We start from the raw sequence: 14,679 nt of genomic DNA, 5'->3' as shown, positions 1-14,679 counted from the left end.
GGTTTCATTAACTGAATTTTAAAATATGTTAAGAAAATAAGATGAAAATGCATAGACTAAAGTAAAGCAAACTGCCTTAACTATGTGCAGACAAACTGTGTGTAGTTACCACACCAAAGGTCCATTTTTGAGTCAGGAAAAAACACATAGTGATACCTTAAAATGGCACTTTTTACATGGTCAAAGAGGTGATATGGAAGAGGTGCTCATGCCAAAAGCAGTATCTTAAAGTGGCAATAAATCCTGCATCCTTCTCTGCTTCTTTAGGCACTCTGGAGCACTGCCCTGAAGGCATAATTTCCAACTGACCACTAGGGAGGTGACCCAGTTGTCTCAATAGTTTGGCCTTTAAATGACACACTTCTGTTACCTGTTAACATTTTTCATCTGCACACCTTTCTTTTACTGCTAATAAAATTAGACCTACCATATCCTGTGTCCCTCTGAGCTTCTGCACTTCACCCTCTGTGTTTGACAGCTCATCTCTCAGACAAAACATCCTGGTAGCCAGAACATTAAAAGGCCACACAAAACCGCCTGAGGTAGAGCCCAGGCAGCATTTCTCCAAGCTCTGAAGGACAGCACCCCATTCAAGCACAAGATGAATACTCACACATTAAGAAAAAGAGCCCATGTGCACAAACACAAAAACCCAGGTGTCGCCATATTAATACACACAACAAATCGAACGCTATCTGCAATCAGGTCTATCAGAGGAGGGGCTGAAGTCTGGGCCAGCTTAGTAAAAGAACAAACTTCATTTTGTATCACCCCTTGATAAAATCTGGGGCACAAACAAGCTTACAATCAAGCCAAACACAAGCAAAGCCAGATTTTTCTGTTCAGGGAAATCTTGTTCGATTGGATGTGAAAGTACCACAAGTTTGCAGTGGAAAATGACTGCAGAGGGTTGTCAGAAAGAAATGTTTCATGTCCTGTTTGGCAGTGTTTTTTGATGCATGATTTTGGCTGGCTGGGTTATGGTCGGTCACTCACTTGCATGTTTGTCTGCCAGAGCGATGAGTGTGCTGGAGATGTCCCTGCGCCGGTAAAAACACACCACTTTGGCCTCCACATTCCCATTGGCTGTCTGCAAACCAGAGACAATCAGCGTTACCATGGCAACAAGTGGTGCCGCACAGAGAGCACCAACACGCCCGTGCATGCGCACGCACACAGATGAAAAACCCATAGCTGAGGCTAGTTTTTTTTTTTTTTAACTTTGCCTGAAAACAAAGTGGCCACAGTAATCCCCCAAAAATCATGTGTTCCAGTAATGAGGACAGTGGATGTGCAAGCCCAAGATCTTTTTCCTTCATAGCAATTACTACACAGATGTTTTGATACAGGACTGGTTTTAAATTAGAAGCTGCATGATATTTTATTGAATAATACCTAAAAAAAAGGAAACTCCAGGTACCTTTACCTTTTTCAAGTCCCTACATAAAGTTTTGACCAACTTTTCTGTGAGTTTGTACTTTAAGAGGGTTGAAGAGATGACAAAGAATAGCCAAACAAAGTGAACACATAGCATACATTTACATTCTGCAGACACTTCAGCTCTGCAGACTTTCTACTTTCCCAATCATCAAATAATTAAAATCCAATTTTCTAGTTCTATTTTTGAACAAAGTCTGTAGAACAGAAGAAAGATAATTGGATCATTTATGACAGCAAAATAAAACACTTTCTTTACAAATGAACAAAGTTTTGAATAAAATGCAGAGGATTCCTACAGCACCCCGTTATAGTTATATATATATATATATATATATATATATATATATATATATATATATATATATATATATATATATTTTTTTTTTTTTTTTTTAAGTTGCACATACCCTGTACAGTGCTTACAGCTTAAATCAGCACATACATAATTTTATGAAATGATATTGGAAATACTAAGATTAACTGTTTCAAGGTGCGCCTGCCCAAAGTTCCAGCCAGCGGTTGATCACCCAGTGCTGTGCTTGGCTGGGCCGCCTCTCCAGCAAGTCTCCTTCCTCTCTGGCAGCTCAGCACAGAGGCACATGAACCAGCTCTTCACCTGACGCAGGTTTGGGGTAGAGTGGCTCTACAGCTCACATTGTATTTTGAGCAGAATAAGAAATACTGATGGCAGTATCCCAGAATGTCATTTACAGAATATGGGTCTTCAAATATAATTTTGCTGCTGTTAATATACTGAGCAGACTGCCCAAGTAAAGTGTATGTATTGATAACAGTGAAAAATACAATTTCCTCTCACAATACTATTATAAATCCACACACACTGGTTACAAGTTATAAGCTAGCTATATACTGCATAATTATTTGTTCAATTTTTGAAGAAAATCTAATATTTTCTAGCATCTTAATTCTTTATTGGTCAGATAAAACAATCAATCTCACACTTAAGAATTTTTTTCACTACTTTATTCCAGTTCATAAAACAAAAACATAATTGAGGCAGTAAGCAGTTGTTTCCTTCAAATAAATTATTTGCTCACATTTTAATCACTAAGCAAAGATATTGATTTGCAGGTTATTGATGTACACTTTAGACTGCACTTCAAGGTTTTCAGATTAAACTGCTCAATTTATCAAACTTTAGTTTTGATCAATGCAGATTTTTTTTTTCCCCCCATCAGACACCATATTTTCTAAACCTGCATCTCAGGCCTCATGAAAGAGAAACCCAACTATCCCAGAGGAGCGCAGAGACTGACAGAGACAGGCAGAATAGAAGGCCGACTCTGAGCTCTGTGTCAATCACATTAAACAGCCTCCATATTATCCAGCACAGGCCTGGAATAGGGGACAGACAGCAGGCACCTGTAACTAGTCTACAGAGACAGAACTCTTTTTCTGCTTCTTTAACTGTATAACGTACAAAATAGCAGGCTGGGATTTACCCAGCACCTTCACAGCATCATCAGTGTAACGCTATAATGCAATACTGCTTTCATTATTGCATTATAGTGACTAAAGATTAAACTGTTTGCTATATGCACCACAAAATTCATATATTTATAATGGCAGATTAGAATTTTACCTTGCATAAAATACATTAAATATATTATATGATATAGTGATCACCATAAATTAATTCTATAATAAAATCTGCCTACTAACATTTAGTTTCACTCACAATTACAATGCTGACTATTCTTATTCTTAATCATCATTTGGTCTGTAGACTTTGTCAAGACCGGCATCACAGCTTCAAATACACTCTGTCATTTCTGAGGTTTGACATATCAGGACGTAATTTTAAAAAAAGGATTTCGTCCTTACCAGGTCTTAAAATGAGGTAGATACAACCTCAGATGAACAGCAGCACATGACATTAACAGAGTCATTATTTAATTAAGCCAAAATGCAGAAGTGGTGTGTGAAAAACTAATTACACCCAACGATTTGAAGAACCACTTTTAGCAGTAATAACTTGAAGTAATCATTTTATGTATCACTTCATCAGTCTCTCACATCGTTGCTGAGGAATTCTGGCCCACTCTTCTTTACGTTGCTTCAGCATATTGAGGTTTGCAGGCATTTGTTTATGTCTTTAAGGTCCAGCCGGAGGATTTCAATCAGGTTGAGGTCTGGACTTTGACTGGGACACTGCAGCACCTTGAGTCTTTTCTTTTTCAGCCATTCTCTTGTAGATTTGCTGAGTTTGGGATCATTATCCTATTGTGTGACCCAATTTTGGCCAAGCTTTAGGTGTTGGACAGATGGCCTCACATTTGACTCTAGAATACTTTGGTATACAGAGGAGTTCATGGTCGACTCAATGACTGCAAGGTCCTGTGGCAGCAAAATGAGCCCAAATCATCACCCTTTCACCACAGTGTTTGACAGCTGGTATGGGGTGTTTGTGCTGATATGCTGTGTTTGGTTTTCTCCTAATGTGGTGCTGTGCATTATAGCCCAACATCTCCACTTTGGTCTTGCCTATACAAAGGACATTGTTCGAGAAGTCTTGTGGTTTGTTCAGATGCAACTCTGCAAACCTAAGCTGTGCTGCCTTGTTCTTTTCAGAGAGAGAAGAGTCTTTCTGACAACCTTTCCAAACAACTCACACTTGTTCAGCCATTTTCTAATTGCACTGTCACGATCAAATGTTTAATTTGCTAACTGAGGCCTGTAGTTTCTGACATGCTGCTCTTGGATTTATTTTTTTGTAATTTCTCTGGCGTACTGCGTGATCTGACCTTGTGGTGAATTTGCTGGGATGTCCACTTCTAAGAAGACTGGCAAGTGTGAATAATCTTTCTCACTGTATAATGATGGACTTCAAAAGCAACAGCTGCCTCTTTAAGATCATTGCTGAGGGCTTTCCTCCTTGGAACTGTGTTAACACACACCTGAATGCTCCAAACCAGCAAACTGACAAAGCTTCTGCTTTTATAGAGGGGGTCAAACTTGCTAATGATCGAGTGCATTTGATTAGCAGCACTAGTCTAGACTAGACTAATTCTGAAGACCAATGAAATCTCATTTGCTGTCACAGAAGAAGAAAATCTCAAATCATCACACTTCAGAGGCTGGAACACTTCAACACAGATAATGATTTTGTTTCTGTCAATAAACAAATCAGCTTTTCATTTCAGACCTCTTTTCAACATTACCAAACCAAAATTTGCAATGTAATCAGAGTGTAATTTGTTCAGGCATTAGGTTCAGTCTAATAAATTATAAAGTGATACAACACATGTATGGTTAAAAAAAAATAATAATTAAGCAGTTTAATATTTCTCCTTCTACCTAAGAGGAAGAGAGTTTTATATATCAATAATTCTACACTAGGAGCTGCATTTTTTTCTTTTTGCTTCAAATACACAAAGAAAGGCAGCTAGCATTAGTTAAAATGTGCATTTTTTAAAGTTTCCTTGAATGGTTGAGATGGAGGCATTAATACTGGATTTACAGTAGTAGGTTATGTGCTGCATTCAAGGGTATAAATTCAACCTCAGACACCCACTCACTCACTCACCTTGTTCAGCTCCTCTATCCTCCTGATCAGCAGTGGGTTACTGGACGAGTTCTCAAAATAAACATAATCTGCAGAGGAACAGCGAGAAGGAGAAGGAGGAACAGAAAGAGAAACGGAGTGGAGAATGGAAAGAGAAAGACAAAGAAGCGTCAGTTAGCGATGTGAGGTCAGTCAAATGTTCAGGGCAATTTCCAGTTGGACCACACAACGACAGCTTGATTAGTCAAGAGGAAAGTGCAGCAGAGACATACACAAAATGTTGATTTAACTCGATTAGGCTAATTTCATACACAGCAGTTGTAAGAAAAGTCTGACAGAATGAGATGTTGACGTGCTAATGCACACTCGCACACAAACAACAAATCTGGCTCTCCAAACCATCCATTCAGACAGCAAACCTTGTATTTCCTCAGCCCTCATGCTTTCTTTGTCTTATTGCTCCATTCATTCTCCCCATGTGTGGTGTTGTTTGTATGCACAGTGTGTCTGCATGAGAGACACTGCACAGGCTTTACCACGCGTGTGTGGATTTACTATGCATTTGTGTTAATGTGTATGCGTGTGTGTGTGTGTGTGTTGCTCCTGGCACCACTCCAGGCCCATTGGAGGCTTAGCTCTCACCAGGATGTCCCCACAGGCCCCAGTCTTGGTAGGGTGCCTGGTCTTAGCCCTGCATGTGTCTTGGCTGAGTGCTGTCAGATTATACCCCACACTTGGTATGTTGCCTGGAGCTGGAGCTATCCTCCCTTCACCCTGAATCTGCCCCCTCCCATCCCCCACGCTCCCCTAAGACCCGTCTTCTTGACCGTCTAGGCCAGAGATCGCCCAAAATTCCACCAGCACAATCACAACATACACTGACCCTTGTCTTCATTTCTTGCTCCTCCTGTGTCCAACACTTAACTGGTTTAGACATGCACCCATCCTGTTAGCACACCCATAACCTGCAACGACATTCAAATCTACCCAGCACAATAATAAGTGCCACCGTTAAAGGACAAATCCTCATACAAAACCTTATAACATTATTACAACAACTATCTGAGATGCATTTCTCAAGCAGTTCTGTTTCCAGCTTCTTTTTTAGGTGACATGCAAATGGTTCATTTTGTCCAACCAACAGTCCAAAGCAAGAAGATATTCCATTTTTGACTCAAAAGATTTTTGGCATCATCTTTGAAAACCAACTGAATAAATTATTCAGATATTGATAAAGTTTTTTTTTTCCTGGTGGAAAATGTAAATCTAGTCTCAGTACATTAGTCTCAGCCTTGCCTCTGCCTATCGTAGTTTTTGATCTCGGTCCAGATGACTCATGACTCATGACTCAAACTTCCAGCATTCGAATCTTTGAGGTTTCATTGATCATTTACGTACTGCTTATCTGGGGTCCATCTGAGGTGAAAGTAGTGGACTCAGAGACATACTAAGACACAGGCAGTTGAAGCTTTAGCTTTACAGAATAGTTTTGCACTGACCTTTATTTTCATGCTTCTGTCTGGCATGTATAAATAAAAGTATTTAATTTGTGTCTGGAAGCATACTGTATGTTCTTAGTACTCCCCACATAATGGCCAGGATGCATGTATGTCGTAGTGCACCAAGGATACAAAACAATCAAACTTTTAGGGAAATGTGCAATGCTGCTTGATACCACAGGAACACGCAGTGATTCTGCCTTTGAACAAAGTTTAATAGTGGTTTGGGTTTTTTTTGGTTTTCCTCTTTCCTCAGTTCTCAAACCAGTCTGGACTCATTCACAGTGTCTTTGGCTCAGCCAAACCATCTCCTGACAATTCACAAACATCCAACATTTGTTGAAAAATTTAGGAAAGTACCAAAGAGTTATAATACTGAATTATTTTCACATCTGACCTGTATATATAATAATCAACAGTCAAACAATGAAATGTCTACTATCTCAGAGACACTCACTGCCTACGCTGATCTTCAGCAGACATTGATGCAAAGCAACCACAACATCTGCACAGGAGGCACACCTCGACTTCTCCACTGGAAAACCTTTTGCTCCACTGTGCCTATTGGTATACGTCTCTCCACCCACACATACATAACAGGATACAAGAGATTCATACCCAATCGTAATGTAAGCTAACTCTAATTTAGAGAGCTGAAAGCTTATAGTTGGTCATTTTATTTATTTAAATCCTAAAAAAAAAAAAAAAATGTTTTATGCATCATACCACTGAATAACCATCACTTGCATGAAGATGCAAGAATTTAGCACTTCCTCTAAGTAGCAAAAGCAGTTCAGAAGGTATGCAGAGTCCAATTTTTATGACTTGCTTCTTCTAGCAACCCTTTTTCACTGCTGAACATTGCTACAAGATTGGAAAAGATCGTCACATCATGCCTGTCTTCTCTTCACCTTGTAACAGCTTGTTACTAGACTCCACTGCCACTGTGACATCTCCGTCCTGCTGCTGAATATCAAATAGGCCAAGCTGAAATTGATCGGCACACTGAGAAAGAAAATGAAGACAAGATATCCGACTTGCTCGTTTTCAGACACAAAGGCGAGGCAGCAGGACGGAGGTCAGGGGGTTGAAGAAACTGGCTTGTGACTAGTTGTGATCACCAGATTAGCTGTGAAACTGTGGGAAAGTGACCAAGACACTATCCTTTGATTTATTTATTTATAATTTGTTCATCACTAACAGAAACTGGTTAGCTAACTGAATTAATCAGAAACTATCCATTTTCTTCCTCTTAGCCTTTTCAGGGTCGCTGGGGTGCAGGGGGCTGGAGCTCAGCTGTCATCAAGCGAGAGGCAGGGTACACAGAGAGACACAATCATTCACACTCACATTCACACCTTTGGGCAATTTAGAATCACCAATTAACCTAACCCCACTAAGCGTATGTCTCTGGACTGTGGGAGGAAACCACAGTATCTGGAGAAAACCCACGCAAACGCGGGGAAAACATGCAAACTCCACACATGGCCAAGGTGGACCTTCTTGCTGTAAGGCAACAGTGCCAACCACCGCGTCATCCTGCTGCCCTAATCAGAAACTATGTATAAAAAATTAATCCTTCAAACATCCTGCATTGTCTAAATAAGCTTCAAATGTGACAACCACCTTTCACACGTGGTTTTACATCACAGAAAGTGAAATATTTGTTTTGGTTTTCAGTTATTTAAATGCATTTGAAGCTTTGTAGGTCAAATTATTTAATATTCAAAGAAAGAATTAGCAGATTACAATGAAAGTAATCCTGCAGTCCAAGACCCATAAGTTGAGGTAATGTCTTTATGTTAAAACTGACTGAATTTTATTTTACAAAATGGTCCAACAGAGGGCAAAGGAGTAAAACTGCAAACCAACAGATATTTGGCTTCAATAAACTGATATATCCATATATTAGTATATCCTATCACTGAATACATGGCGAAATGTTTTAATTAAACATGCTAGCAGAGAAAATTCCTCTGGACACTAAAGCTGAAAAAAATTTAAAAGCTTAAAAAGTTGTTTTTGAAAATTAGGGACAAGTCTCTTGACAAAGATTGGGGAAAAACGTTGACGTGAAGCTGTGGCCCTCAAATGCTCACCAGCTCTGAGGGACCCATTAATCGGGAGCCAAAATGCGTCATCACCAGTTTAAAAAATGAAGCACAACCACATATTGAACTTTCAGTTTTGATGTGGTGTTGGGTGTGAATCACCACCACATACTAAGATTTTTTTTTTTTTTTTCTTGGTTGGTGACAACATGTCTCCTGCTACATTTAGAGAAGGTGGGACTTTGGGCAAAGCTCGCTGTGTTCTTTTTTCCTGGCACGGAAACTTAAGTTACCAAGAATGGAAACACTTTTAAGTTCAACCCATGTCCCCTCCTGCCACCTCCAGAAGAAGAAAATAAAATTAACATGGGAGAAAAATGGCTCAGTGACTGTCAAGAACAGCCTGGTTGAATGTTGGAGTTTCCACATGTGAGGAGCTGAAGCCTGGTGGACAGCAAGCTGGAGAGAACTCAAAATGAGAGCAACAGAGAGAGAGGGCCTGTAGGCAATGAGCAGCGTCAGTCTCTCAATTTCCCATCAGCCCTCCCGTCACATCAACCCGCGTACAACCACCCCACTCTCCATCCCCCACCTTCAGCATCAGCCAATCAGTGGGCTCCGACGGCTATGATGTCATAGTGCAGTCAAATTTTCTGTGAGCCAATCAAGGCACATTATTGAGCCCCAAAAGAGAGAGACTGCTGGGCTGATTCAAACCAGGCCAAAGAGACAGACAGGCAGAGATGCAATGATGAGAGAGAGAGAGAGAGAGAAAACATGAGATAAGTAATCAGCCAAAAAGACATATAGGTGGGCAAAATCTAAAATAAGGTGAAACAGGTGTATGAATTAAAATCAAACTAACTGGAAAATACACCAACCTCTAAACAAACATTCACTGTAAACTTCAGTTAAGGTCTCGAAATGTTATTCATTCAGTATCTGAATGGCTCTGACTGGAAAGTGCACTGTATTCCATCTTTTAACACTTGTTAAAGTCTGGTCTGACTGATATGTGGCCTTACATATGGTGCATTATTATGCTAAATATGCTTTCCAAAAAGTACAATACGAGGAATTGCACATTAAAAAATTAACATGTTAAACTTTTCTGATTGTACATCCACAGATGTCAAGAGGATACAAGAAACCTGAACAGAAACCTATGGCCAACACCAAAAGATAGTGGTTCCCCCAAGCAGCCAATCATCTACATTATAACAGATGAAGCAGGAAACATAATAAGCGCACTGCGTTGTTGCACTGATCCAAGAGCACAGTCGAGGTTCACAAATATTTTAACAGTGATCAGTACTGTAGTAAAGGTGTAGGTAAGTGTAACTACAGTTTTTCTTGTCTTACTGTAACCAGAACATGAATAAGCACAGCATTTGTTCAAGTACTCTGACCCCAAGTTGCCAGTCATCTCAGCACTTTAAACAGAGAATGAAGTTCTCGTAAAACTGCCATGTCATAAAACTTTACACATATCTAGTAAAAGTATAAGCTGTGGATTTAAAAAAAAAAAAAAAAAAAAAAAGTTTAAACTCTATGTTTTTGTTGATTTTTTTAAAAATTAAATATGACTGGTGATTTTTTGGTATGTCTCACTGACTACTGAAATCAAAGTTACAGCTCTCTCCTCATTTATTTATTAAGCCCTCTGACTTGGGATGGGATTATTTTCTGACCTTCTACAGACTACATGGGTAAGCAACAAGGGAATCAACAGATGCACAGACGTTTTAAACAATAGCTGGGACCCTACTTGAACATCCATGAAAGGGAGCTCTACCAATTATTATTGTGTATTGTGATTAACTGACAGAAAAACCAACAACACAGTACCTAACTCATCTTTGCCTCCACTCAGTATGCAACACACCAGCAGCAAAGCCTAATAAAACTGCACCCTGGCATATCCAAATATACCAAGTAAATCAGCAAGAATGGGTATGGTTTAAAAATGTCCAACTTGATGAAAGGATGCAATTTATTTCACATTCAAAAATACTCTTACTTCAAACTCATCTCTACCGAACAGTGTCTATACGCAGTACAACATACTTTAATCATTTTTTTTTTTTAAAGGGGTGGGTTACAGCTAGAAACAGCGATGGAGAAGCAGCAGAGGAAGAGCATGAACATCTGCCCACGCTACTCCATGCACACATACCCCCTCAACAGCCCACACCCCATCCGATGCTTACTCACACAGTCACACTGAGAGGTGTGTCTGTTGTCATACGCAGCAACCACAGAAGAGATTATAGACTGTCATAGAATGGATGAAGGTTTCTGTGGTAATAGCAGCTAATTTTATATTCTGAAGTCAAACTCGCATCTTATTTTCATACTATGATTTCACTCACAATCACTCCAAAAAGGTATGATCAGCTGTAGGCACAGCTGCACACACCTCTTGAGTCTATACATCTACCTGGCCTGCTAATATTTTCTGTGGTTCCTGGCTGAAGCAGCAAAGAGACAGAAACGCCTTTCATATCCCGTCTCCTTCTCCTATGACATGGGAATATTTTACACTAAAAAAAAATTTTTTTTTTTTTTTTAAAACAGCTTCACACAAAATCCGTAGTGGTATTAAAGTTGAGATGGATGTGATCTTATAATAATTAGATAGCAACTCCCATGACATCATGAAATCGTGCTGCAGCAGCCACTGCAGCTTACACTTACCAAATGTGAAAAATCAGCAAACCTTTCCACTCTTTTCTCAAACATCCATTCTAGTGAAGTTTAGACAACCAGATCTTTAAGTCCATATGACCAGGCGGCCAGCAAACAGTGTTCATTGTGATGGGTATATGTACTGTTTGCCCTCTTCAGAAACACAATGATGGGGGCACTTTGCTGAATGGATGTAAAAGGCTGTCACGTATCTGTCCAGCTAGTTGTCCTGAATTTGGCAGGATGGAAGCAAAGAAGCCTCAGATCTCCAATTTATGAGTACACCCACCAGACCCTGCAAGAGAGACAACTGCCAGCGTGGGAAATTAACACCAGGCATGAGCCAAACAAAGTGTGGGCACTGTCAAAGTTTGTAAGTTAGTCAGTTTGTAGATTAATAAACAGTGCAACACCTTTAAGCACATTCTGAATAATTACAGTAGAAAATCCTCACCATCCGACAAGAACTGTGGGCATTAACACCCAAGTTTGTCACTTTTTAAGTTAGTAAACAATTCAACACATTTAGCACACTCTGTGCAAGAGCTGTCACAATCCAAAGACCTCACTGCAAGTACTTATTTAAAGGATGGCTCCCTATTTTCTAATTCCCTCTTTAAATAACAGGCCGGTGCCCATATGAAGACTGAAATAGTCTTTGCATGCTGTAATCATTCCTCATAACCATAACATCCTCGGAGACGGCCTCATACTGCAGTTCCGATGCAGGTGGGAAATCAAACCCAGTCCTCGTTTTATGCAGAAATATATTTTGCCCTCAACACGGCAACACAATGTGAGAAACCACAAAGGAAACATCTTTTACTAAAAAGTTTTATGCTTTGGAACATATCTGTCAAAGTACAGCCACATTAAGAGGCCTCTTTATATATGAATAAAACAAACAAACAGGATCATAGGGCCAAAAACTGAACCTGGCTTAACACCATCCAGCAACTTACCACACCATTTACCACACAATCACAGCTCCACAGCTTTAAAACCCTGTCCTCTGCTTTAACGATGGGTCTGAATGAAAAGAGTAGTAAACTTTCTACAAAACTCCTGTTAATGATACAAAATTAAGAATGTCATACTCCCAGGAAAGAGTTGTTTTCACTTGGGGAAAACAAATCACCAGCAAGTCTTTGCAGCTTTTTAAAAATTTCACTGCGTTCATAAAAAAATAAATAAATAAAATTCTGACAACCACCGAAATGGTTAAAGTTATCATTTAGCCTACACTTAGTCACCGGCACTTTCCTGCACATGAGGGAAAGCACTAGGAAGAAGTGCGGCAGGCACCGGAAGAGTGGCTTGTGGCCTGCATGGTAAAAAAAAACAGACATCAAGACCTTTTGTCTTTTGTCCACTGCTCATTCAAGGGAAGTCCTGCTTTTCCAAGATGATCCTGCATTGTCTTGCAAAGAAGCAGTCATCTTTGTGAGAGCTTCTCCTTTGTTCTGATGTTGGCCTGGAGAAGCTTCAATCAATTATAAGGTCTATTTTTGAGTCAAACTCTGAATGTTTTTTTTTTAATCTAGACTATGATTGTAAGACAAATTAAGTGTATGCTTATTAAGTTATGTTTCGTGGTTTCAGAATGCCAATTAGGCCTACTTGTAATGTTTCACTTTTCCAGCAAAGTAAACAGCTTTGCTTTGATGATTGAGCATTAACTTTTATCTAGTTCGATTGATCAAATTTCTGTCAAATCACACAACCTTAAAGCTGCAAGGTAGACATAAAGGGAAATAAATCACCAATTATTACCGCAAATTAGTGTGCTGCAAAGAAAACATGTAAGAGGCTGACAACATGAACAGATATACCAAACTAACTAAGATCTGGGTGGTAAAGTGTTAACTTTTTACTCTGCTCTGGGCATAATCCTGCTCTCACTCAGGTAGGCTTTGTTTCATTTGACTAAATAAGAGGGCCATTACGTTCGACATAGGCTATTTTTGATGCATGCTCCAAGCCAACTGGAATCACATCAGTCACATTTCACAAGACTACTATCAGTTGTCATATTTAAATATATCTTAAAAATATAATCACTCTTGCTTTCCCTCCCTTTTCTTCTGACAAATGCACATCGTGTCCAAAAAGACATTAAAGTGGATGCAAGGCGACCCAGAAAGAATAAAGAAACAGTCCTCTGAATGCCTATAGCTGCCGTCTGCCTTATCAAACCTATGTGCAGTGACACTTTTTGACAGCTAAATTTGAAGTCTTCTGAACACACATCTCCATAGCCAGTGATTCAGTGTAACCTGCACCCAAAACAAACAAACAAACAAAAAAAAACAAACAACTAGTGTCTATTTAAACTACAGTGCACCTACAGTGATTTTCATGTGACTATTTTCACACTACCTACAGGATGTGAATCAGGGGAACATATGCAGAAAATGAGTGGGAGGGGAAATCAGGAATTTTAATTAGGTATTAAGTTGAATTGCCTGTATTTGGGAGGGGGGGAAAAAAGGCAGACACCCTGGTTATAAATGTGTAAAATGGATCTTTAAGCGTGGTTTGGGATTTGTATTGGTTCTTGCAGGTACAGAGCTGTCTTTAACTTTTTGTCCCACTCCTTCCCTGCATTTTAAAAGCATGCACTCTCTGCTGCTTTCTTGTGAGCCTTGAGAGGTTTCTGCAGGACACTTAAGCACTTATGATGTTACTTATTGTTATGAGCGTACAGACCGGGCAGTAGTTAAATGGCACGCAAAACTTTTACAATATATTCGCCGCGTTACATCAAAAATATACAGAAGCACAATGCATGTGACTTAAGGTGCATCGTTACACTAAAGTTGTTGTTTGCTAAGTTAGAAGAAACACACAAAAGAAGCGAGGAAATCCGGGAGCAGTTTTTTGTAAAAGAACCACTACTCTTCATCACCATCCTCCTCTTCACACAGTCACCATCATCATCATCTGTGAAGCACAAGGCTCTTTAGCTTTAGGGAAATAAAAGAAGGGAAGCAAAAGACGCACCACGCTCTGTAAATACATAAAAGAACCGACGTGAATCATGGCGAGTCCGCCATAAAAAATTACGGGAAGGACTTAAAATGTTGCCCCCGCCACCTTACCTCCAACCCGATACATGTTTGCTGCCATGACTGCCCCCGGTCCCTGGCTTCCTCTCCAGGTAGAGGGGTGGCTCTCTTCTCTCTCGCGCTGCCGGAGCTGTGTTAGCACTGCCGCCGCTCTGTGTTGGAAAATGGTGGATTGATCAATACGAAAGAGACTGGCTGGTTGCCTTAAAGAGACAGTGCACTTTTTTTTCTTTTTTTTTTTTTTAAATCCACAACTTTGGAGCTGTAAAAGAGAATCAGCAGTGTAGCAAATTAAAGCTTTAATTGAAGTAATTTTGTTACCTTAAAAAAAAAAAAAAAAAAAAAAACACTCTAAGCCTTTTCAAATTGTACCCACGCCATTGTTTGCAAGCGTCCCACAAGTGAGC

General features: G+C 39.7%; 1 protein-coding gene across 1 annotated transcript in view; it reads right to left on the bottom strand.

The window, feature by feature from the left end:
* The window catches only part of mta1 (metastasis associated 1), a 43,594-nt gene extending 29,157 nt beyond the window's left edge, over positions 1–14,437 (bottom strand). The window contains 3 exon segments of the mRNA XM_030719269.1: positions 997–1,090; positions 4,988–5,055; positions 14,306–14,437. Of these exon segments, the coding sequence (XP_030575129.1) occupies positions 997–1,090; positions 4,988–5,055; positions 14,306–14,333 (190 nt within the window). The 5' untranslated portion in view covers positions 14,334–14,437.
* Positions 14,438–14,679: the final 242 nt, after the last annotated feature.

Source organism: Archocentrus centrarchus, chromosome 22 (assembly GCF_007364275.1).
Source record: "Archocentrus centrarchus isolate MPI-CPG fArcCen1 chromosome 22, fArcCen1, whole genome shotgun sequence".
In the NCBI taxonomy this organism is placed as follows: Eukaryota; Metazoa; Chordata; class Actinopteri; order Cichliformes; family Cichlidae; genus Archocentrus; species Archocentrus centrarchus.
This window is presented reverse-complemented; position numbering and strand designations above follow the sequence as displayed.